The 26,401-nt window shown below is 41.4% G+C and overlaps 1 protein-coding gene across 1 annotated transcript in view; it reads right to left on the bottom strand.

Annotated features, from left to right (window-relative positions):
- The window catches only part of ADCY2 (adenylate cyclase 2), a gene marked incomplete at its 5' end in the record, with an annotated part of 450,707 nt that overhangs the window by 62,357 nt on the left and 361,949 nt on the right, over positions 1–26,401 (bottom strand). Inside the window, 2 exons of the mRNA XM_079704024.1 lie at positions 8,643–8,762; positions 16,667–16,804. Of these exons, the coding sequence (XP_079560150.1) occupies positions 8,643–8,762; positions 16,667–16,804 (258 nt within the window). The remainder of the gene's footprint in view (positions 1–8,642; positions 8,763–16,666; positions 16,805–26,401) is intronic.

Raw genomic sequence — 26,401 nt, forward strand, 5'->3', positions numbered from 1 at the left:
TTGGAGATTAATCCTTTGTCAGTTGCTTCATTTGCAAATATTTTCTCCCATTCTGAGGGTTGTCTTTTGGTCTTGTTTATGGTTTCCTTTGCTGTGCAAAAGCTTTGAAGTTTCATTAGGTCCCATGTGTTTATTTTTGTCTTTATTTCCATTTCTCTAGGAGGTGGGTCAAAAAGGATCTTGCTGTGATTTATGTCATAGAGTGTTCTGCCTATGTTTTCCTCTAAGAGTTTGAGAGTGTCTGGCCTTACATTTAGGTCTTTAATCCATTTTGAGCTTATTTTTGTGTATGGTGTTAGGGAGTGATCTAATCTCATACTTTTACATGTCCCTGTCCAGTTTTCCTAGCATCACTTATTGAAGAGACTGTCCTTTCTCCACTGTACATTCCTGCCTCCTTTATCAAAGATAAGGTGACCATATGTCCGTGGGTTTATCTCTGGGCTTTCTATCCTGTTCCATTGATCGACCTTTCTGTTTTTGTACCAGTACCATACTGTCTTAATTACTGTAGCTTTGTAGTATAGTCTGAAGTCAGGGAGCCTGATTCCTCCAGCTCCACTTTTCGTTCTCAAGATTGCTTTGGCTATTCGGGGTCTTTTGTGTTTCCATACAAATTGTGAAATCTTTTGTTCTAGTTCTGTGAAAAATGCCAGTGGTAGTTTGATAGGGATTGCACTGAATCTGTAGATTTCTTTGGGTAGTAGAGTCATTTTCACAATGTTGATTCTTCCAATCCAAGAACATGGTACATCGTTCCATCTATTTGTATCATCTTTAATTTCTTTCATCAGTGTCTTATAATTTTCTGCATACAGGTCTTTTGTCTCCTTAGGTAGGTTTATTCCTAGATATTTTATTCTTTTTGTTGCAATGGTAAATGGGAGTGTTTCCTTGATTTCACTTTCAGATTTTTCATCATTAGTATATAGGAATGCCACAGATTTCGGTGCATTAATTTTGTATCCTGCAACTTTACCAAATTCATTGATTAGCTCTAGTAGTTTTCTGGTAGCATCTTTAGGATTCTCTATGTATAGTATCATGTCATCTGCAAACAGTGACAGCTTTACTTCTTCTTTTCCGATTTGGATTCCTTTTATTTCCTTTTCTTCTCTGATTGCTGTGGCTAAAACTTCCAAAAGTATGTTGAATAAGAGTGGTGAGAGTGGGCAACCTTGTCTTGTTCCTGATCTCAGTGGAAATGGTTTCAGTTTTTCACCATTGAGGACGATGCTGGCTGTGGGTTTCTCATATATGGCCTTTATTATGTTGAGGAAAGTTCCCTCTATGCCTACTTTCTGCAGGGTTTTTATCATAAATGGGTGTTGAATTTTGTCGAAAGCTTTCTCTGCATCTATTGAGATGATCATATGGTTTTTCTCCTTCAACTTGTTAATATGGTGTATCATGCTGATTGATTTGCGTATATTGAAGAATCCTTGCATTCCTGGAATAAACCCCACTTGATCATGGTGTATGATCCTTTTAATGTGCTGTTGGATTCTGTTTGCTAGTATTTTGTGGAGGATTTTTGCATCTATGTTCATCAGTGATATTGGCCTGTAGTTTTCTTTCTGTGTGACATCCTTGTCTGGTTTTGGTATCAGGGTGATGGTGGCCTCGTAGAATGAGTTTGGGAGTGTTCCTCCCTCTGCTATATTTTGGAAGAGTTTGAGAAGGATAGGTGTTAGCTCTTCTCTAAATGCTTGATAGAATTCACCTGTGAAGCCATCTGGTCCTGGGCTTTTGTTTGTTGGAAGAATTTTTATCACAGTTTCAATTTCAGTGCTTGTGATTGGTCTGTTCATATTTTCTATTTCTTACTGATTCAGTCTTGGCAGGTTGTGCATTTCTAAGAATTTGTCCATTTCTTCCAGGTTGTCCATTTTATTGGCATAGAGTTGCCTGTAATAATCTCTCATGATCTTCTGTATTTCTGCAGTGTCAGTTGTTACTTCTCCTTTTTCATTTCTAATTCTATTGATTTGAGTCTTCTCCCTTTTTTTCTTGATGAGTCTGGCTAATGGTGTATCAATTTTGTTTATCTTCTCAAAGAACCAGCTTTTAGTTTTATTGATCTTTGCTATCGTTTCCTTCATTTCTTTTTCATTTATTTCTGATCTGATTTTTATGATTTCTTTCCTTCTGCTAACTTTGGGATGTTTTTGTTCTTCTTTCTCTAATTGCTTTAGGTGCAAGGTTAGGTTGCTTATTCGAGATGTTTCCTGTTTCTTAAGGTGGGATTGTATTGCTATAAACTTCCCCCTTAGAACTGCTTTTGCTGCATCCCATAGGTTTTGGGTCGTCGTGTCTCCATTGTCATTTGTTTCTAGGTATTTTTAAATTTCCTCTTTGATTTCTTCAGTGATCACTTCGTTATTAAGTAGTGTATTGTTTAGCCTCCATGTGTTTGTATTTTTTACAGCTCTTTTCCTGTAATTGATATCTAGTCTCATAGCATTGTGGTCAGAAAAGATACTTGATACAATTTCAATTTTCTTAAATTTACCAAGGCTTGATTTGTGACCCAAGATATGATCTATCCTGGAGAATGTTCCATGAGCACTTGAGAAAAATGTGTGTTCTGTTGTTTTTGGATGGAATGTCCTATAAATATCAATTAAGTCCATCTTGTTTAATGTATCATTTAAAGCTTGTGTTTCCTTATTTATTTTCATTTTGGATGATCTGTCCATTGGTGAAAGTGGGGTGTTAAAGTCCCCTACTATGATTGTGTTACTGTCGATTTCTCCTTTTATGGTTGTTAGTATTTGCCTTATGTATTGAGGTGCTCCTACGTTTGGTGCATAAATATTTACAATTGTTATATCTTCTTCTTGGATCGATCCCTTGATCATTATGTAGTGTCCTTCTTTGTCTCTTCTAGTAGTCTTTATTTTAAAGTCTATTTTGTCTGATATGAGAATTGCTACTCCAGCTTTCTTTTGGTTTCCATTTGCATGGAATATCTTTTTCCATCCCCTTACTTTCAGTCTGTATGTGTCTCTAGGTCTGAAGTGGGTCTCTTGTAGACAGCATATATATGGGTCTTGTTTTTGTATCCATTCAGCCACTCTGTGTCTTTTGGTGGGAGCATTTAGTCCATTTACATTTAAGGTAATTATCGATATGTATGTTCCTATTCCCATTTTCTTAATTGTTTTGGGTTCGTTATTGTAGGTCTTTTCCTTCTGTTGTGTTTCTTGCCTAGAGATGTTCCTTTAGCATTTGTTGTAAAGCTGGTTTGGTGGTCCTGAACTCTCTCAGCTTTTGCTTGTCTGTAAACGTTTTAATTTCTCCATCAAATCTGAATGAGATCCTTGCTGGGTAGAGTAATCTTGGTTGCAGGTTTCTCTCCTTCATCACTTTAATTATGTCCTGCCACTCCCTTCTGGCTTGTAGAGTTTCTACTGAGAGATCAGCTGTTATCCTGATGGGGATTCCCTTGTGTGTTACTTGTTGTTTTTGCCTTGCTGCTTTTAATAGGATTTCTTTGTGTTTAATTTTTGACAGTTTGATTAATATGTGTCTTGGCGTATTTCTCCTTGGATTTATTCTGTATGGGACTCTCTGTGCCTCCTGGACTTGATTAACTATTTCCTTTCCCATATTAGGGAAGTTTTCAACTATAATCTCTTCAAATATTTTCTCAGTCCCTTTTTCTCTTCTTCTTCTGGAACCCCTATAATTCGAATGTTGGTGCGTTTAATGTTGTCCCAGAGGTCTCTGAGACTGTCCTCTGTTCTTTTCATTCTTTTTTCTTTATTCTGCTCTGCATCAGTTATTTCCACTATTTTATCTTCCACCTCACTTATCCGTTCTTCTGCCTCAGTTATTCTGCTATTGATCCCATCTAGAGTATTTTTTATTTCATTTATTGTGTTTTTAATCGATGCTTGATTCATCTTTAGTTCTTCTAGGTCCTTGTTAACTGTTTCTTGCATTTTGTCTATTCTATTTCCAAGATTTTGGATCTGTGATATAGAATCTTGGATCATCTTTACCATCATTATTCTGAATTCTTTTTCAGGTAGACTGCCTATTACCTCTTCATTTGTTAGGTCTGGTGGGTTTTTATCTTGCTCCTTCTCCTGCTGTGTGTTTTTCTGTCGTCTCATTTTGCTTATGTTACTGTGTTTGGGGTCTCCTTTTTGCAGGCTGCAGGTTCGTAGTTCCCGTTGTTTTTGCTCTCTGTCCCCAGTGGCTAAGGTTGGTTTAGTGGGTTGTGTAGGCTTCCTGGTGGTGGGGACTAGTGCCTGTGTTCTAGTGGATGAGGCTGGATCTTGTCTTTCTGGTGGGCAGGTCCACATCTGGTGGTGTGTTTTGGGGTGTCTGCAGACTTTTTATGATTTTAGGCCACCTCTCTGCTAATGGGTGGCGTTGTGTTCCTGTCTTGCTAGTTGTTTGGCATAGGGTGTCCAGCACTGTAGCTTGCTGGTCGTTGAGTGAAGCTGGGTGCTGGTGTTGAGATGGAGATCTCTGGAAGATTTTCGCCGTTCGATATTATGTGGAGCTGGGAGGTCTCTTGTGGACCAGTGTCCTGAAGTTGGCTCTCCCACCTCAGAGGCACAGCACTGACTCCTGGCTCCTCAATTTGGGATGATTTGTTGTCTATTCATGTATTCCACAGATGCAGAGTACATCAAGTTGATTGTGGAGCTTTAATCTGCTGCTTCTGAGGCTGCTGGGAGAGGTTTCCCTTTCTCTTCTTTGTTCTCACAGCTCCTGGGTCTCAGCCCTGGACCTGGCCCCGCCTCTGCGTGTAGGTCGCCGGAGGGCGTCCGTTCCTCGCTCAGACAGGACAGGGTTAAAGGAGCAGCCTCCTCGGGGACTCCGGCTCACCCAGGCCGGGCGGGAGGGAGGGGCACGGAGTGCGGGGCGAGCCTGCAGCGGCAGAGGTCGGCGTGACGTTGCACTAGCCCGAGGCGCGCCGTGCGTTCTCCTAGGGAAGCCGCCCCTGGATCCCGGGACTCCGGCAGTGACGGGCTGAACAGGCTCCCGGAAGGGCGGTGTGAACAGTGACCTGCGCTCGCACACAGGCTTCCTGGCGGCGGCAGCAGCAGCCCCAGCGTCCCACGCCCGTCTCTGGGGCTCCGCGCCTCCAGCCGCGCCTCGCGCCCGTCTGTGGAGCCCCTTTAAACAGTGCTCTTAATCCCCTCTCCTCGCGCACCAGGAAACCAAGAGGGAAGAAAAAGTCCCTTGCCTCCTCGGCAGCTCCAGAGCCCTTCTGGACTCCCTCCCGGCTAGCTGTGGCACACTAGCCCCCCCCAGGCTGAGTTCTCTCCGCCAGCCCCAGTCCTCTCCCTGCGCTCCGACCGAAGCCCGAGCCTCAGCTTCCAGCGCCGCCCGCCCCGGCGGGCGAGCAGACAAGCCTCTCGGGCTGGTGAGTGCCGCTCGGCACCGCTCCTCTGTGCGGGAATCTCTCCGCTTTGCCCTACCCAGGTATGTGGGGAGTTTCTTGCCTTTTGGGAGGTCTGGGGTCTTCTGCCAGCGTTCAGTATGTGTTCTGTAGGAGTTGTTCCACGTGTAGCTGTATTTCTGGTGTATCCATGGGGAGGAAGGTGATCTCCGCATCTTACTCTTCCGCCATCTTGCCCGGAAGTCTCTCTATGCTTTTTGATGACTATTATGTATGGCCATTAAAGTTAGTATTGCAGGCTGCAAACTATGTCTGTTTCTATTCTTTTTGATGACTATTATAAATGGCCATTAAAGTCAGTATTGCAGGGTGCAAACTGTTTCTATGCTTCTTGACGACTGTTATAAGTGGCCATTAAAGTCAGTATTGCAGGGTGCAAACTATGTCTGTTTCTATGCTTTTTGATGACTATTATAAATAGCTATTAAAGTCAGTATTGCAGGGTGTAAACTATGTCTGTTTCTATGCTTCTTGATGACTGTTATAAATGGCCATTAAAGTCAGTATTGCAGGGTGCAACCTATGTCTGCTTCTATGCTTTTTGATGACTGTTATAAATGGCCATTAGGAAGAGCTGTATCACTTTTTACCTCCTGCATCAGCGCCTGTGGATGCTCCTTCACATCCACTGTCAACCTCAGGCATCATATACAATGAGGTTTGAGAGTAATAATGCAGACATCATGCACATCCACAAACGGCTTTCCCAATGTTCCTTCCAATCTATTAAGAGGGAAGCCAGGATGTCTCCAGGCTCCTCTGGGACCCCTAAACTCATGAGTTAATAATGTCATTTCTGTACAGACAGTACATGAGCATGAGCGGCTTCCTTGGCAAAGCCCATCATAATCCTCTTTCTGAGGACTTATTATTGGAACAATAGTAGCCTATTGACTAAGTCTGACCTAGATTTTGAAAAGTCTACTCTGTGCTTTTTCAGAATCGTTGAAGGTTGAGGAAATGTTCTTTTTTGCCAGTTTTGGGTTTCTAATGATTTTCTTCTTCTGAAAATAAGATACCATGCATAGACGTACTTAAATGAAATTTGGGATGATGACCTTATTCCTGTTAGGGGGGCCAAGGACGGTGAGTTGTTCAACCCAAAAATATTGGACGGAGAGATTTTCTTAAAAAGATGATCTGCCAGCTATACTTTCCTTTCCTATGAAGATGCATATTTACTGTAAGTTGTTAAAGTGCCTTATGAATGCAGCATGGGGATGGTTTGGAGGCTCGTCCTCCCTCCAGGGGCCGATGGACCATGTGTGTGCTAATACCATCCATCCAAGGAGGAAAAGCCAGACCTAACAGGTAGTTTGAATCATTCTCTAAAGAATGGGGTTCCAAACTGCCCACAGTGAGGTCACAGCCAGTAAACCCTCATCATGAATCCCATCCCTCACTTTTCACATAACTGAAATAGAAAAGATGGTGTCCAGTCCTCCCTGGGGTTCACAATAATGCCTAACATGAAGGCCAGGACCCTGTGGATATGGGACAAAGCTTATGCCATCCTCTGTTCCTGAGTCTGTGGGGACATTGCTATGGACTCCGGTTAGCTGTCATGGCTTAAAGGAACACCAGATGCCCCTGCTCTCTGTACACAGAGCTGTGAGTATCCCAGGAAATTGAAATGATGACATGGGAAAAAGGATCAAAGCCTAATATCAAAGGGAGAAAGAAAGGAAGTTTCCTTTATCACCAGAGCTAATGGAGTTTTAAAAAAATTGGTAGAAAAATTTTAAAATATACATATTAAATGACCAATTTCAGTGCCTGGAATATGTGAGACAAATGAAATGGGAAAAATCTATGTTACTTTTAGATGATTATTCAGAAAATGGAAAGGAGAGTATCAAAATTATTGTTTTTTTGCACAAACAATTCATGGAAGAAAGAAGTTATTAAGCAGTAAATAATTGATTTAACTCCTTTCACTTAAATGACTGATGTGTTAGTAAGTTTTGAAATTTCAATCTAGGCCCTTAGTAAGGGCTAGTTAGTAAGGAGTATTTGAAGATACAATTACTGGACAGCATTTGCAGCCAAAGGAGAGGGAGAAATTTGAGCTGCGGTCCCTGTCATCACAGAGTCAGGAAGCTAACGCTAATTCACCAGAACAATTAGCAAAATCTGTAAGCAACAATTCCGTGACATACAATCGAATGCTACATGCTGGGATACATTCTATAAAATGTAGCATTAAGATAAATTGGTGCAGCCGCTATGGAAAATAGTATGGAGGCTCCTCAGAAAACTAAAAATAGAGTTACTATATGATCCTGCAATCCCACTCCTGGACATACACCCAGAGAAAGCTATAATTCAAAAAGATACATGTACCCCTATCACAGCACTATTCTCAATATCCAAGACATGGAAGCAACCTAAATGTCCATTGACAGATGAATAGATAAAGAAGATGTGGTACATATACACAATGGAATATTACTCAGCCATAAAGAAGAATGAAATAATGCCATTTGCAGCAACATGGATGCAACTAGAGATTATCATACTAAGTGAAGTAAGTCAGACAGAGAAAGACAAATATCATATGATATCACTTATATGTGGAATCTAAAATATGACACAAATGAAATTATCTATGAAAAAGAAACATACTTACAGACATAGAGAACAGACTTGTGGTTGCCAAGGTGGGAGGAGGGATGGAGTGGGAGTTTGGGGTCAGCAGATGCAAACTAGTATATACACAAGGGTTAAACAACAAGGTCCTATGGCATAGCGTAGGGAACTATATTCAATATCCTGTGATAAACCATGATGGAAAAGAATACGAAAAAGAATATATTATATATATATATATATATATATATATATATATATATATATATATATATATATATGTATAACTGAATCACTTTGCTATAAAGCAGAAATTAACACAACATTGTAAATCAGCTATACGTCAATAAAAAATAAATTAAAATGTCGCATTGAGAGAATTAAGGCACGAGTCATCCGTGAGAGCCTCAAAATTCCATTGGAAGTTTCCACATGTGGTCTAATCGGTGCCCGTTGGCTGGGACTTTCTGCTGAAGGCTGGCAATTTTTACCCAGTCAGGACATACTCAGATATGGAATCCGAAGAAGAAAAGTCAAGTCTACAACAGATGAGGTGCAGGCCACGGCATTCAATACATAACAGCATACAGGAAAACAACAAAAGCAATAATAACGAGGGAGATGTCCTTACCGGCAGGAAAAACAAATTTTGCGCACGCAGCATTGCTACCTGACTATATAAGGCAGGAAGACTTGTGTTCGACGCATTGGCAGTTGGAAGAATTGTCTCCTCTGACTCGCTCAGGAAAAACTGCAAAGAAAGCGTTTTTACAATGAATTAGTGCAAAGGAGAGTAAAGAGTGAGCGGGTGGGTGCTAAGTTTATTAATGACGTGTTTTGTCACCTCCGTGAGCAGGACTGTGTGGGCAACTCAGCATCTTTACTTCCAGTGTGAATCCCTTCATCTTCTCTTTGAGGCTTTCAGAATTTCTATTGAATAAGTAAATAACTCTTGCTGTGCTCTGCACTTCATAGTGAACTCCAGAACTCCCGAGGTGATGTTAAAGACAACAGAAGCACCTTGTTAAATATAAATTTTAAAATGAACCAAGGACAGGGCAGAGGGTTTGGTTAGAATTACGACCTGACATCACAACCCTCACACTTTCAATTCTGCAGCAGGAGATCGGAGTCTTCACAATGTGTTTTTGCAGGATCTTCACCATCATGGCTCAAACGTTAAATGAGTCAATGCAGTTATATGAGTTTTTTTTTTATATTAAGAAAATAATTTTATGGGAAAAATGCAGTAACTGGCATCAACAGTTGTCTCTATTATTTGTGAGTGCTTGGTATCTCAGTCATGAGGGATTGAATTTGGAAAGGAAGGATGCTCTTAGGACTATTGGAAAGGGGGTCCTGATTTAAAAAGAAAAGAAGTAATCCTGAGAAAATAAAAATGATTAGCTCTTATGTAATGGTCACCGATACCAGCACCCAGAAGGAAAGTGTCAGCCAGTTCCAAGGTAGGAAAAACTCAATCTCTTTCTGTTTCTCTCTCCCCCCTACTCTCTCTCTCACTCTCCTTCTCTGTCTCTGTCTCTGTTTCTCTCTCTTTCTGTCTCTTTCCTAGACGAGCTGCAGCACAAACTGTTTAGGTAACCAAGGATCAGTTACTTTCCATACCACGGCTGCAGGTCAGAGAAGTGCTCAGTGAAGGTAACCTAGAGAATCACTCAGGCCAGGTTCCCTTAAGAAAGAGATTCATCCCATCCATGAAACTAGGCTAGGTCTTCGGCACAGGGCTAACCATCCATATTCCAGGTCTAAAAAGTAAAACTTCCCTGTAGAGTTTCAATGGTTGCTTTTGTTTCCTTCCTTCCTTTGGTTTGTTTCCTTTGATGGCAGAGTTCTTGTCAAATACCTACAGTAATTTACTTAGGTAAATAAGAAGGCATTTAAATAAATATATAGATATATTTAAATATACTAAATAGTATATTCTTGAGAACATTTCCTCTGAGATTCCAAGAATGATACTAGGTACAGTGTTTTTGCCCATTATATCATTTGATAAAATGCTGATTGAAAAGTCAAATAAATGTAGTAGATTTCTTTATTTACTACTAAAGAATTTATCAAAAATGTCACAACCCCTGGCTGAAATATAAATGTGCTAATTATTTGGAAACAAATATATCAGGAAAAGAAATGAAGTAACTGCTTGGCAAACATAAGGTTCCAAAATGTTAAAAATTTAGATTTGACAGACCCAACATACAATTGATTTAAATATCAAAGAATCAAGATACGACAAATAGGAGACTGTTTAGCTTGATAGGTTACTAGTCTCAGGCACCTGAGATCTTAAAATAATTTTAAAAAACCTTCTTGATTATATCAGCATATAAAGAAGAAACTAAATTCTTGCTGTACAAAGAGTAGAAATATATCCTGTGAAAGTTTTATCTTGCAAGGCCACGCTGCAATAATAAGATGGTTTGAACTTGAAAAACAGTGGAGAACTTTAAGCAATACATCAGGAATGCTTCATTAACCCCCTTCTGCTACTTTTTTCTAGTGTTTAATTAACGACCTCTAAAATCAAGAACCTCTTCATTCTGTCTATGTGGCATCACACTGCAGTTTGGAATCAATTATCCTCTTCTGTCCCCTTAGTCACTTTAAAATAACAAACTCCTAATTACAGCCAGTCCAAGCTCAAGGGTTATCAATCCACATCCCTGTCCCTTCCATATTAAAGTGCCACCATCTTCTGCACAGAATGAATTTCTAGTAACATAATTATTTGGGGGAATGCCTCTCTATCTATTTTAATATTCTACAAACTTTGTCATAATTGGGAAAACGATACCCTCATCCTGGACAAGATATCCTAACTAAGTGCCTATTTTTAGCCCTAGTTCCAAATTTTACATTTCCCAGGCAATGTGAAACATCTCAGAATTAAGTTTTTCAAATAATATTAAATTGTGAACATGTGATTTAATACCATGTTAATAGACTGATAAGATCATTGCTTGTCATTTGGTTGGAAATAGAAGTAATTAACTAATTAGAATTAGATTACCAATTAACTACTAGTTAACCACGGCTAACTCCTTGTCTATGTGGCTCACAAAGCTGGGCTATTTATAATATTCTCAGGGAAGTTTCTCGGAAAAGTTGCAAAATGGTGTGAGGCATCACATGACAACATTGTCAAAATGTCAGAAAAAAAAAGGCAGAGGATTTGAGTTTCTCAGACATGGTTCTAAACAGTCAGTTGGAAACTAAAATGGAACAAAACACGCAGGCTTTTTGCAATTTGCTACCCGAAACCCTCTATTTGAAAAAAAAGTCTGGATAACTGGTTGTTTTTTTCCACTTTTTATTGGGGGGTTTAGTGAACACCGGGTATTTTAAATATCCTGGTAAAATCTCACAATTCATTTTAAATAAACCTGACCTGGACATTTCATCATTTATATTAGTGTGTAACAAGAGTTAAAGGAACACCATCCCTGTTGACCCCAGCTCTTGTAAGGGCTGTGAAAATTCAGCCTGGGGATAAACATTAGGGACTAAAAATCCATGTGGAGGCTCAGTGTGGAAGGGTCCATCCACACAGTCAGTGGCAGAGGGAGCTCGCGGGTGGCCTCAGCCCTCACATCATCCCTAAGGCTTCTCTCCTCTCTGGGGTAAAGAGAGTGATGGTGGTGATGATAGAAAAGTAGTTAATAAGGGCTGTTTGCCACTGGCTGGAAAAATCCAGGGCAAACTGAGACGTCCCCCTGCTGTGGAGGGACTGGGCATCAAAGCGAAAATGAGAACCTTAAAAACATTATTGGAAGTGAAATAAACCAGACACAAAAAGACAAATATCATGTAATCTCATATATGCGAGGTATTCTAGAAAGGTAAGTTTATCGTAACAGAAGGCAGAGTAGAGGTTACCAGAGGCCAGGGAAGTGGGGAGTTATTGTTCGTGGGTACAGACTCTGAGATAATGAACAAGTTCTGGAAATAGATAGTGGTGATGGTTTGCATAATACTGCAAAGGTACTGAATGCCCCTGAATTGTACACTTAAAAATGGTTAAAACGATAAACTTTATGTTATATATATTTTCCCCAAAGGAAAAATAACAAACATTGAAAACAGAAAAAGAAAAAAAAAAAAAAGGAAGAAAACATTTTTTCCTTGTCCCTAAAAGAATGCTTCAAAATCACAGGGGCTACAGAAGAGGATGTGAATGTGCTGTGACTTTAAAAAGATGAAGTTTCCTGACAGAGAATCATCCTCCCAGTGACTTAAGCAAAGCTTGCTCATGAAGGCAGCCCCTCGCCTAACTCCCACACAAAAGAGCTGCTCTTCCCTGGAATGTGAGTCCAGCACTTGGATTAGCCTCATGGGTTAATCACTGCTAAGAAAGAGCAAAACTACAACGTGGGGATAGGGCTCAGTCAGTCTAGGAACTGTATTCTTAGAAGAAGTACCAAGGTAAGTTTAAAAGCTATACAGCTACTACATTAAATAGAAACCTCTCCTGGATGGAGGTTTGAAGTGGGGCTAGGAGAAAAGGCACAGAAACACCACTAGGAGCATTTGACCGTGTGCAGGTAAAGACTACCCCCCTCCCCAGCAGGAGGGGCCATCTTCCCAGAATGTGAGAGAGGGACCTGGAGCCCACTTCCCTGGCGTGGCACCCCAAAGACGGTCAATTCTACCAGCCCAGGTCTCAGTGCTGCTCTGGCACCCCCTGGTGATGTGTGTGACCCAAGGGACGTCACAGCACCATGCAGTGTGGCTGGGGATGCAGGACCTTGTGTCTACCTTATTCAGTCAGAATGCAAGAGGTCGGGGATCCGAATAGCTGGAGAGCGTTTCTCTGTAAATCATCAGATGCGTTCAAAGATGGCACCCTGATGGACCAGTCCTTCCCCTTCTGTGATGAATAAGAAATGACAAGAAAGCTCAAGATCTAGGGAAAGTGATTTCTTTTGTCTACCTAATGTTGCATTTCATACTGTTTTGTGATGTTTCTTTGAAATAAATACAAGGAGAACATCTGTATGGGAGGGAACCCCTAATTTCACCAGGTATCAAGAAAAATAATGGAAAGAAACAAATTAATTTAGCTTGTTCCTTGTCCCACAGCCTCTGATACCAAGGGGCAGCTCAGTGCATGGAGCCTTATTTCATTCTTTCTCAAAACTCATCCATCATACTTTTAATGTGTGTCCCATAGACTTCTCGACCTCACTTGGCAATGCACTTCCTTCTTTCTGAGGAAGGAAAATGACACTGGAAGATGTGTTTCTGGTACAGAAGATATATTTCTTCTCTCCAAAGGGATTGCAGTTACTGTAAAAATACCTACTCCTAAATGCTGAGCTCATGCAACATTTATAGACAGTGATTGAACTGCCCATCAATCACTAATTATCCTAGGAGAAACACAACCAGCTTCGAATAAGATTTGTTTCGCACTTCGAGTCTATCTTTTAAAAACTAGGTAATAAATCCTGGTTTTATAAGGTCAAATTGGATTTCATGAAATATGTTTTCTTTCTTAAAGGGTTGCCTGCTTACACATTCATTCATTCATTCTCTCATTTAGTAATTACGGACCAGCCCCTCCTTACACAGAGGGTGCTTTCCTAGGACACGTGAAAAAATAAATAAGTAAAACACCCCTCGCTCTTAGGTGTGTGGATGTTGTGTTACATGTGTCACCATTCAGGACGTGTGCACAGGTGAGTGCACAGGTAAATGAGTGCACAGGTGAGTGCACAGGTAAATGGGTGCACAGGTGAGTGCACAGGTAAATAAGTACACAGGTGAGTGCACAGGTAAGTGAGCACACAGGTGAGTGCACAGGTAAGTGAGCACACAGGTGAGTGAACACACTCTTGAGGGATGAGGAGACTTGATTATAAGGGCACAGGGGGCCAACACTCATCAGGGCAACGGAACACACTCGGTGTCTGTTAGAACCGCTCAGAACTCTAGCTAGTGTTGTCCTTCAAGTGTGTTCTGTTTCTTGCAGCCTCACCCTCTCCTCCTTCATGGTGGAGCTCACTTCTGTCCCAGCTGTCTCCTGCAGCTTGATTTACCAATCTCTTCTTGGAGCTTGCTGGCACTTTCTCCCGGACAGCTGGATCTCGGAGCAACAGGACTAACACACACATGCCTGTTACAAAGTCCAGCATGAGGAAACCATTTCAGGAAATGCTCCTGTTTCTCCAGTCTCTCACCACTGCCCTTTGTGTCTCTGTCCATCTTCCTCTGTGGCGATAGATTCATATGCTCATGCAATAGACACAATATTGCCTGTGCAGGAAACCTAGGGGTCCTAACGGCTAGTGATATACTTGCTGAAAGGCTCTTCCAGGAAAGGCCCTCTAGTCTAGTCTTCAGTCCCTCATGTCACATTCCTCACCCTGAGGGCTCCCCTGCTCTGGTGACAGCTCTGGGGCCACAGTCACAATATCCTTGGGTCGTCACGCAGAGAGTCCTTGGCCCACTGTCTGGGGCCCTGGTGAGCACGTGCCTCAGGCTGACTGCTACCAACCTCCCCTGGAGCCCTTGCAATCTGAAGTCCCTCCTGAGCAGGGTATTCTTGAGGGAACTACCTGTCCAGACAGGGCACCATGTCCCAGCTCTTCCCCAGTCAGTCCTGACGAAGCCCTTGTTGGAAATAAATGATGTCACGGTCTAGGTATGCCTGAGACCTAGAAGAGGAGGCCTCCATCCCTGGAGGGAAGGTCTTATCATCCCTGGAGCATAAAGACAGACTCAGATGCTGTGAATGTCCAGGAGGAGGGTGATGAGCCTGGGGAGAAGTCCGGGAGGAGGACCAGGATGGTGGAGTTGTCATGGTGAACTTGACACAGCAAGAGAGCTCCACATAGGAACACAGGCTGGTCCTGGGGAAGCCTGCCGGCTGCATGGGCTTGACAGCCGCGCCCTCTCCCCCCAACAGACACCATTAGTTCTAACTGCACAGGGGCAAGTGGGAGCAGCCCCTTCCTGAGCTGACCTCTGAGGCTGAGCAGGTGGGTAGAGGAAGGCGAAGTCATGGTGACACCTCTCACTGGTCTGTGCCTGGGAGGACCTACAGTAGGGCCCGACCTCATGTCCTTTCTCAGGGGAGTTCCTACAGCGAGCTGGGGCATGTAGTTAAGTGAGGTGGGAGAAGCCAGCTCACTTGTCCTCCAGTTAAGCACACGGGAGGACACCCAGGAATCCATACCCAACCTCCTGATGGGCAGGAAGTGGGAGGAAGGAGGGCAAGCTAAGGCTTCTCTGCTACCTTCTTTCCAGGTGCCCTTAAGATGGACTTCGAGGCAAAGTGAAGTGGAGGAAGGGGCCCTCCCACCTCTGCAGCTGGCACCCCAGCCCATCTGCCTTCCAGCTGGTATCACCCTCACCTGAATCTCCAGGTGTGTCTGGAGAAACTATATGACCCATAGTACAACACTGAGGACAAATCCCAAGCAAATATTCAAGGTCCTTACCTACTCTTTCAGCCTTATTTTTTTTTTTTTTTTTTTTTTTGCTGCTACTTGGTACACATTTCTCTCTCTTCTTTGTCCTAGATGCCAAATGCCCCCCCTCCTTCTCATCTTTCATCCACCATCTGGTGGAAGTCCATCTGCCCATCCTTTAGAATCCTGTCCCGCAGCCTGGGTCCCCTGTCCTTGACCCCTACACACTTCCATGGTTGGCTCTCAGATGCTTTTATAAGTTTACCCAGCTGTCGGTCTCCTAAACTCCACCGGGAACCCCTGGGAGGCAAACTGTCTTTGGGTTCTGAGGATCTAGTGATGTACCAGGTGCATATTTATGCTCAATAAATAGATATATTTTTTGCTGAATGAATGCTCATAGTCTCACCTATGAAAACTATGTCTTTATTATGTAACACACACGCCTCTTCTCCACAACCTGGTTTTGTGTTTCCGGAAGGCAAGGAGTATACTCACGACACTGCAGTTACAACACTAGTAAAGCACCCAACATATGAAGGAAATTAACACCTATGGTTGATGGTGATGATGTCAGAATAATCATAAAGTTGTGTCTCAATGTGCACTGATTACCTAAGTGTCTATTTTTAAGGCCATACCAATAGTAATATTGATACAGTAAGAGTGACCACTGGTTCAATATTTACCAAACACCTCATGTTGTCTTAACTGTGCTCGGAGCATCGGTCCATACCTTAAAAATCCACCTTGGCAGAGAAGTGTGAGTTCTCACTGAGAACTAAAAGAAGTTCTCAGTTTCCTCATGAGAAGTGAAGTGGAGGCTGTGGAAGTTTGTAATGAAAATTCTCCAAAATCGAACAGCTGGTAAGGTGGGAGCTGATGTTTGAAATCAGGCCCTTTAAACCCCAGAGCAGGACACCTTTCCCACTGCACTCTCCTTAATTTGCTGGTCCTGTTACCCCTGGCTGATCACCCTGCTGACATTTGGTGGCATTTCTTTAGCCGGAGCCAAGACAAGCTATGAGGTAGGAAACTGGTGGAAGGAGCCTCCCTCCCTCGCAGTGGTTTCCCCAGTCTGCATCCTTTTCCCTTAGCGAAGTCGCTGCTGCAGCGGTTAAGGGCTGAATTGAACAGGCAGCAATTGGTGTCACTGAAGGAGCTGTGGGAAAGGTTTCCAAATCCCATGAGACAGGCACTGCCCGGCGGGGCCCTGACTTACCATGTTGAACACGGCCATGGTTAATATGATGGCCGTGGTGATGACCGTCAGGGAGATCCGAGGCCAGGGGCGGTTGGCGATGATGCCCGACGACTTTAAAAGCCACAGGAGAGAAGCAGACGCTTTTTTGCTGCATTGCTGGGAGGACAAAGAAAAAGAAATGTGTTGTTATTTTACGTATTTTCTCAAGTTTCTCAAGGATGTTTAAAACCACAGGATGCATCGATACTCTTCACAGATTGAAGAAGTAGACTATGTTGGCATCATTGTTACAAATTAGCAACAAATTAATTACGTTTCTATGACAAATTAGGATGTGCTGATATGTCCTTTAAAAGAGTCCTGAAATTATGTTTAAAAATTCTTCTGGTAAAGGAAAAATACGCCAGGTAATTAAACCACTCTGGGTGATGTGTTGGGTCTCAGATCACAGCTGTGAGGAGGCAGGTTTCATAAATTCAGGTGATTTACGTAGAAAGCGATCAACACGCAGCTAATCCTAAGAATACAACCAGACCATACAACAGTTTGGTGCCTGTACCTGTGAAGACAACACCCAGCGTTCTCAGCTGAGGCTTGTGGTGATGGCTTGACCTCATCCTGTCCTGTGAGGGCTTCTTCCACGTGGAGAAGCTCTACTTTTTATTATAAACATTTTTATTTTTGATTGTGTTAAAAAATGTACAATGGACCCTCTAAACTATTTTGAAGTGCACAGTTCAGTAGTGTTACTGCCTCCACACTGCTGTGTCACAGATCTCTAGAGCTGTTATCTTGCACAACCGAGACTCCACACGCACGAAACAACTCCCCTTCCCCCCAGCAACGCTATGCTACTTTCTGTCTCTAAGCTCCTGTCCAGTCTAAGTACTCATGTAAGTGGAATCATGCAGTATTTGTCTTTCTGTGCCTGGTTTACTTCCATTGGCATAATGTCCTCTGGGTTCATCCACGCTGTAGCCTGTGACAGGACTTCTTTCTTTTTATAAGGCTGAATAACCTTCTATGTAGAGGCCACATTTTGTTTTTCCATTCATCTCTTGTTGGACACTGGCATTGGCTACAGTGAATAATGCTGCACTGATCGGCATTATAGTTTCTAAGAAGCTCTTTTCATGTGGAAGGAACTGAGGTCTTTATAGAATGACAGCCAGCTTTCCCTCACCATCTTCTGTGGGCCAGACTCCGCTCTGTGGGAACTCAGTGATGGGCTAAGCTCACTGAGGCCTCGAGGCTTCCTGGGGAAGCAGAATCGTGATGTTCACCTTTGTCCTGGTGGTGAGAGAGCAGAGTAGGGAGAATCCTAACCTGTGGGTAACACAAACCTGGCCAGTGCCAGGTATCCCGGTACCCACTGGAGTGGGTATTTACATATGTTATCTGATCTGACAGGCATTCTTAAGAGTTCCCTAGGGATCTAAATTTTAACTTCACGCAAAAGGGACTGTGGATCCGAGGCCACGTGTCCTGGAACCATTAAAAAAAAGGTATTATTTCGAAAAAAATTAGAAGGAGGAATAAATATACACCTATACACTTTTGACTTGCACTAGTAAGTTAATATAATGATAAAACTGTTGCGACAGCAATAAAATTCAAATAGAGAATATTCCTTAATAGCACTAATAAACAGTGCTTTTATTTCTCAACCTATTTCACATTTTCTTTCTGCTTTATTCTTTATAGTATTGTTGACATAAGCACTGCAATTTGTTAACTGTTGATACAACAATTAAATGAGACTGTGTGATACTGGATGAGAGGTAGTGAGAAAGGTAACCGGCCGTGTGGCTCCGCATCAAGTCCCTATAGCTGTTAAACTTTCTGCAAGTTAATTACCCTCCCTGGCCTCAGTTTCTTCATCTCTAAAATGAGAATAATAGTGCCTGCCTCGAGGTTTAAATGAGCTATGTAAGGTGCCCAGAACAGGACATATGTGTTAACTCTTCTTATATTTGTGAAGAAAACATAATATTTCTCAGAAACATTTTAGTGACTAAAAATTTATTTGCTCTACATCTAGATGAACAAAAAAACATTTTTTTCCCTTCCATTCCACTATAGTCTTTTTTTTTCCCCTTCAGCTCCTGATATAAAAAGATGCAGAACATTTGTCTACAGCACACATCCCTCACTGATGTAGAATTCCAGGACAGCGTTTAGGGCTCAGCCCTTGGGCAGATTCTCCTGGGTCTTTCTCTGGTTTCTGCTACATCCTGTCTGGGAGAATGGGGCAGTGCTGCCCTGGATTCCGGGGACTGCCAGGAGCTGAATCACTGGCTGGCAACCAGGCTCTGCAGAGCATCTTCCCACCAGCAACTCAGGGGGAGCCAGATTTATGCCATAAGCTTCTTCCCCAAAGCAGGATGCGGACGGGGGTTGGTGGTGGCATTAAGTCTGTTTTCCAATGAGATGCCCTGTAATGCTGTGAACATGCAGTATCTTTCAGGGTCACACGGCTAGAGGACACCCACCTGAAAGTGTACCACTATTGTTCAACGCATGCTACTTGGAATAATATTAATACCACAGACCACAGTCAGATCTGCATTCTGGAAGAGAAGCTATAAGACTAAAGAGCAGAGATTCAAATAGAATATCATAGTCATCCAGCTCTTATTCCAGTAGGAGATGATGACATTTGGCTGGATTCTGGCAAATTAAGGCAATATTTATGTATTTGCATCCTAAGTGACTAGGATTAGTGTTTTTATTGAAAAGAAAATTATTAAAATGGATGCTTTTGTGTCTGTACACAGACATTGTCAATAGATATGATAAACATTTTGAGAGCAGAAAACACAAAACTACTATTTTAGGAGAATATTTAAATCTAAATATTACATTACAGATTCCATGTCACAGTCAATTAAGTAAAATATTGTCTGGTTATTACACAGACATACTATTGAAATTATGAAATTTAAAAAAATTACTGTTTGAATTTTTAGAATAATTCATGGTGATAATATTGCCAAATATGCCATCTAATAGGAATATGTTATATTCTGCTCACAAACTAGTCATTTGCTGAAGCAGATTTGGGCAGACACACGTGAGCTTTTTCTGCTCCCGTGACACGCTGGGCAAAATTACAGACTGGTGGCCCTAGAAACTACTGCCTCTGTGTGCCTACTGTATATGTGGCAGAATGTCCTGGAAATCTGTCATGTTCCTACTCAGCCCTGCGAAGAGAACTCTTCTTGGAACTGCTCACTAAAGACGCATGGGGTTGGCGTGCGTTGGGCTCAGGACACCAGATTCAGGATGCAGTAGGTTCAATTCCTTCTCCGTTTAGTCTTCCTATGTGACTCCAAGTACCCCCCGCAAAATTGTTTTTAAACCTATCAAGCCAAATACTCATTGTTCTCCAGCTCATGGAGACAGGCAGCCTCCCCTGTCTTTGCATCCTGTCACCAAGTAGAGGCAAAGTAAATACAACTGTTCTGAAATATGAAAACTGGTAACACTGCTGGTTGCAAGGATGAGGAAATAGATGATGATGGAGATGGGGACCCTGAACTACAAAGACAGTGCAGGAAGAAAAGGAGGAAGATACAGACCTTAGGGGGAAAAGAAGAAACCAATGATGGGAGGAAAGGAGAAAAAAGACTAAGAACTTAAGATAGAAGGAATCCGATTAAGGAAAAATGGGAACATTGATTCCATTTGTAGCTCTGAATAAAAATTACAACTTGGATCTTAACATGATAATTTAGTTCAGTTTATTCTGTTTTGGGTTAAGTATTCAAATAGAGTCCCTGATGGAAAAATAAAGTTTATCAAAATTTACACCATCCTAATGAGACATTATAAATGATAACATCTCAAAGAATATTGTGGTGTTTATTCAGAAGATGCCATGCATACGAAAATGAGAGCATGCCTGCTCTGTACTCAGGGTAGTCATTCTATCTGATCTTTGCTTTAATCACTGGCATCGTCTCAGCCAAATCTGTTTCCTCCCTGCCATGATCATCAGTGAGGCTCACTGTGTTCTATGATTGTCTCTTCTTACTTACAGTGAGCTCACTGTAAGTAAGAAATGTTAGAAATCCTTCTAGAAATGCTCTTGGCTAGTAATGCCACATGCATCCACTGATAAATATGGAATTGGTACTAACTGTAGTGGGAGATGTAAAAGGAGAAAGAATATAAACTTATATGAAAACCCTATGGTGGGGACTTCCCAGATTGCACAGTGGCTAACAATCCACCTGCTAATGCAGGGGACATGGGTTCCATCCCTGGTCCGGGAAGATCTCACATGCTGTGGAGCACCTAAGCCCATGAGTCACAACTACTGAGCCTGTGCTCTAGAGCCCACAAGCCACAACTACTGAGCCCATATGCCACAACTACTGAAGCCTGAGAATCTAGAGCCTGTGCTCCACAACAAAGAGAAGCCACTGCAATGAGAAGCTCACACACTGCAATGAAGACTCAACGCAGCCAGAAAAAAAAAAAAAAAAAAAAAAAAAACCTATGGTGGAGTTAGTGCTTGGGACAGTGAGCAGTGTGAGTTGCTAGAAAGGGTGTGGATGAATGTTAATGTTCTTCATCCAGAAGATGCAGAGATTCTCCATGTAAAAATAAAATGCTCTTAATCTGTGTTTTGGATTTAAAAAAAAGAAAAAACTATCTCCACTAAAAATATTTTCCATTTCTTCCTTCCTCCCTTCCTTTTCTTCTTTTTGAAACTTTTGCACTGGAAACGACTGGTAGTCTCTCTTTCTAAAATTCCTCATAATTTAATATTATAATTATTAAAGCAGATTGTGTTTGCAGTCTCATTAGTGTTCCTTTTTAAAATAAACCGATGTACCTGAAAAGAAGTAGATCCTTATATAGGTGAAGTTTAATACAATGAGAAACATTTCAGAAAGTTATAACTATATCACAGTGGCTGAGTAACAAATTTTTATTATTAGAACTCATCCTAAAATCTTGCCTGAAAGCTATGGTGAAGTTTATCATATAAACATACACTTTTGCGTAGTTGTCTAAAGGAACACTTTGCCTTTCCTACTTTGTCATTTTAATTGGGCAGGGACTATCTTTTTGAATGGCAGCAACAAGTTTCAGCAATAATTGCTTAATACATTTAATGTCACAGAGACTGATGTGTCTACTTTAATTATTTAATTGTCCTTGGATTTCCCACAGACTTTTATTTCAACCAATCATATTTTACCAAATCAACCTGTACATCTTGGTACATCTTGGTCGAGCCATATTCCTCTGTCATTCATCCACTGTGTGGTCCTCATAGCACCGCCCACATTGTGTCATCTTTGCCGACACGCTTGTCTCTGGTCATGTGGAGACCTGGTGAGGAACACTGGCCTCCTCACGCCCATCTGTGCTTTCTTTTCTTTTTATTTTTTTGGCCATGCTGTGCAGTTTGCGGGACCTTAGTTCCCTGACCAGGGATCAAACCTGGGCCCATGGCAGTGAAAGTGCCGAGTCCTTACCACTGGACCTCCAGGGAACTCCCATAACCCATCTTTGTATTCCCAGAGGCAGCATGGTGTTTGGCAAACAGTCAGAACATAATAGATGCTCGCTCAGTAAGCTCCCTGTCTTAACGATGGACCCAAAGAGAAATTCCTATGGGCTGGGAACAAAGAAGAAGATCACTGCTAGCAGGACTGAGGCTGTGGGATTGGCCTAGGAGTGTCCTGAAACTGGACATTACCTAGGGCTGAGCTTTTAATGCCCACAGAGAAAAGATGTTGCCTTGGGTCTGCAAAAGGTGGGCAGCTGGGACCAAGACCCCTGAATAAAACCAGAAGCCTCAGAAGGCTATTGTCTCCATGTGGAGAAGTCTAGAAGAACTCCATACACTAGATCAAGGAAGTACCAATAAACTTGCAAAGATAATTCAAACTCTACATATTGGTGTTGGTTTTGAAATCACATTATCTGCTTCATAATGAGAATTCCAAGGTGAGTGGTTATCAATCAGACCAAAAACCAGAGAAAGACTTTGGGGCTCCAGCTGCAGCAAGAACAACACTGCTTATGAAAAATACTTCACATCACAGGGTGCAGGGCACATCCCAGTTGGGAAGGGGGCAGTCCCTACTGAATGATCTCATAATAAACAAAAATTATAAACTACATAAGAAGACCTTACAAGGAAGAATAAACAGAAATAACAGATAGTAGAATTAGTATCATGATATCTGCAATTATTATATCAATCTGAAATAGTCTGTAAAATAAGATTAAATTAATAAAAGATGGATTAGAGTTCATAATGAATAATCAGTTAAGAGAAAGCAACAGGCATATTTTAAAAATGAGCTCCATAGACTCTCTAGAGACAAACATGTAGATATTGAGATTAAACACTCAATAGTTAGGCTGAAGAGGGTAAGATAGCTCTAAGGAAACAACCTGTAAAACAGCACAGAAATATAAAGCGATAAAAAGTATGATGTTGAGGCACAGAAGGTACAATAAAAAGGTTCAACATACTTGGAATGAAAGTTTGAGAAAAATAGAACAGAAAGACAGGGAAAGAGGCAAAATACAAGGACATATGGGATGACAACTTTGTGGACCTGGAGCACAATATGAACTCTGTGGCTGAGACAATGCACTCAGTCACAACCAGGAAAAATGAACGTAAACCTATTCCTTAACACAGGGAGTCAGTTGACCAAGACAGACAAAGAACGAATCCTACAAAAACAATCAGAGAAAAGACATCTACCAAGGAAGAACAATTAGAGTAGATTTCTCCTCAGTACATTAAAATCCAGGAAAATATGGACTCATGTCTTCAAAATGTTAGAAAAATTATTGACTAAATTATTAGTCAGTGAGGAAAAAAGACTATTTTTAATATAAAAGCTGATTGGGTATATTATGCACAGGCTCTCATGGAAGGGATTACAAAAGGAATAATCCTATGGAAATATGGACACTGCATCTGGAGGAAGGAATGGCATTCAGAAGAATGGTGAACAAAGATTGTTAAACAAGAATAGTGATAAAAATGAACAATAAAAATAGTTTAAATTTTAAAAATCTAAACAGCACTGCATGGAAGATGGAAAAGGATGATCAGATTTAGAGATTTAGAGATTTAGAGCATGCTCCTTGTACTCTTCACAAGAAGATGGAGATAATAATGGACCCTGTTAATCACGTGCATGTTACATATTTTACATTAATTGCTAAAAGAAAAGACTTGGATAAAGCAACTGCCAAGTCACTAGAGGGAATAAAGGAGAATAAACTCCATTCATCCAAGAGAAGGCAGGAGAGGAGGAAAAATAAGCAGAAGCAAAGAACATACATGATGTATAAAAAAAGCAAAATAAGACTAGCAGTAATTATAATACACATAAATGTATTACACTTGTCAGGTAAAAGAAAGAGACTCTTGGATCAGAGAACGTAACATACACTTAGATGTTGTTTACAAGAGACACACCTATATAGCAAGGAAAAGCTGAATAAGAAGATGGGAAAAGGGACACTGGGAAAATACTAACCATGAGAAAGCTGATTATGTTGACATTAGAGAAAATAGACTTCAAGGAAAAAACACTCCTGTGGGTAGAAAGCTTTTTTATCAGCTGGTGTGTGACCTACTTTCCTTCCCCAGGACAATCTCTATGTTTGTGCTTTCATCTCTGCCTGGAACAACGTTGGTGGGCTGATGTCATATTATCTCTGCTATACAAAGCACAAGAAAACCACATTGAGAGAAAAAAATTCTCCTGACATTTTCTAACATTTTCATTTGCTGAATCTGGCATACTCCTTCTAAAATACATTTCATCAAGGAGGTTTTTTTTTTTTTTTCTTTTTGGTGTGTGTGTTATTTATAGTTATATCTCTTGTATTTCTTCCAGAGATGTAAGTCTACTTCAGGTAGTTTAGAAAGTTAAATTTGGCAGTAAATACGCACTTATTATTATTACTACTGTGATGATGACAGCTATTATTATTTTTCATTGCTGAGTGCCATGAAAATACAATCTCTTATTCTACATCTTAGTTTCTACTTAGGTAAAATGGATTCTTTGGATTATCAAATAAAATAATATACATTGAATGCACTTTAAAGGGCTCTCACATATGTAAAAACATTTTTGCAAATTATTATTATTAAGGATGCTTTCCTACTAGAATATTTTGGAGTTTAAATCAACTTATAAATTAACATTTTTCCTCCATTTTACTGAATGACTCTTAAGATGGAGTTATACCTTGCCCAGAATCCAGCTTTATGGAAACTGGGTCAACAGCTGCATATATTGGAAAACTAGACTATGAATTATGTTCTATGTGAGGTTATCTTGACTGACTTATGTGATTCTGACCAACTGATGCTGAGCAGTCACCAGAGACAACCTCAGTGCCATGATGGCCCATGATCATGAATGTGGTCATTCCTGCTTCGTTCTGAGCACCTGTCTGCCAGTGACTCTCCACACATGGCCTAGCACCCCCTGGAACCTGCCTCCAAATAATTATAAGGGTTCTAAGGCTTGTTTCCAATGGCTCCAAAACCTACTTGCTCTACACTACAGGGCAAATTATGTAGCCTCTGTGAGCTTGTTTGTTTCATTAATTTGAGAATAAGCATTCCCTCCAAGGACTCTTGTGTGGTTAAATGAGCCAGCCTATATAACATGCTTAGCAGAGTAATTTTAATATAATATAACATTTATTATTTCTAAACTGCAATGAGGTCAGATACAGAACTATTCACGGGATCTTGCCTGTCATAAGCAGTTTACGTTGGTTCTGAAGGTTCTCATCCAAGGACAGGAAACCTTTGCAGATCTTATAGTGATCACATCCCTGATCCTGATCCAAAGTCTCTGTCTCCAACCTCAAGAGATCTGCTTACAACTCCTGCATTATTTTTCATGGAGGAAAACTTTTCTTTTAAGTATGTAGAAATGGGAACTCATTGAAGTGAATGGCATCTTGAGTCCTGGGTTCCTCATCCACAAAATGCGGGGCTGACCAAGGTTATCTCTTGGGTCCCTTTCAGCTCTCAAGTTTACAATTGTGAAATGCTAACCAGTGTCTGTTGTAGAAAACTAAGCACCTCATAAGTGGAACGATGCACAGGCAGGGAAGGATGTCTGACAACTGAGAACACGGGATGATAGTCCAGGATGCAGGCAAGCCAGGAGCTTGCCAGAACTGGGATCAGGGATGCGGTGACTGTGAGCTGAGTTCAGAGCTGCGAGCTTGGGGGAAGTCAAGTCTGGGCAAGGGTGGGTGTGGGATGTTCTCCGAGCAGTGGTGCCAGGATGTTGCCTTTAATGTAACTGACATTAAATATTTATCTTGTGTTTCAGGTGCCTGAAATACTCAATGAAAAAAACAGGGCTGAGGTGAACTCACCGATGATTTTTTCACCTAAAAGAACACAAATCAGAATAGAAAATAGGAAGCCCAAACAGCAGGCACTAGGGAAGCCAGTGGTGGAAAAGGAGGACTCTTCAGAATTAGTTTATGAAGGTTAGGAGATTATTTCCAAAGGAGAAGTCAGCCTGAAGCACGTCAGAGTCAAGGAATCATGGTGCGTGAGAAGCAATTTCAGTGCAGCGAGATGAGGGCCATGGACCACCATTCAGTCCTTTGTATATTCATTTACACACAGAGCCCATCCCCACGCCAGAGCATCTGGAGAAAGAAGGATGAACACAGGCTCTCAGGGCACATAACTCTGCCTGAGGATGAATGGGGGAGGGTTGG

The sequence above is a fragment of the Hyperoodon ampullatus genome, assembly GCF_949752795.1.
Source record: "Hyperoodon ampullatus genome assembly, chromosome: 4".
Taxonomy (NCBI): domain Eukaryota; kingdom Metazoa; phylum Chordata; class Mammalia; order Artiodactyla; family Ziphiidae; genus Hyperoodon; species Hyperoodon ampullatus.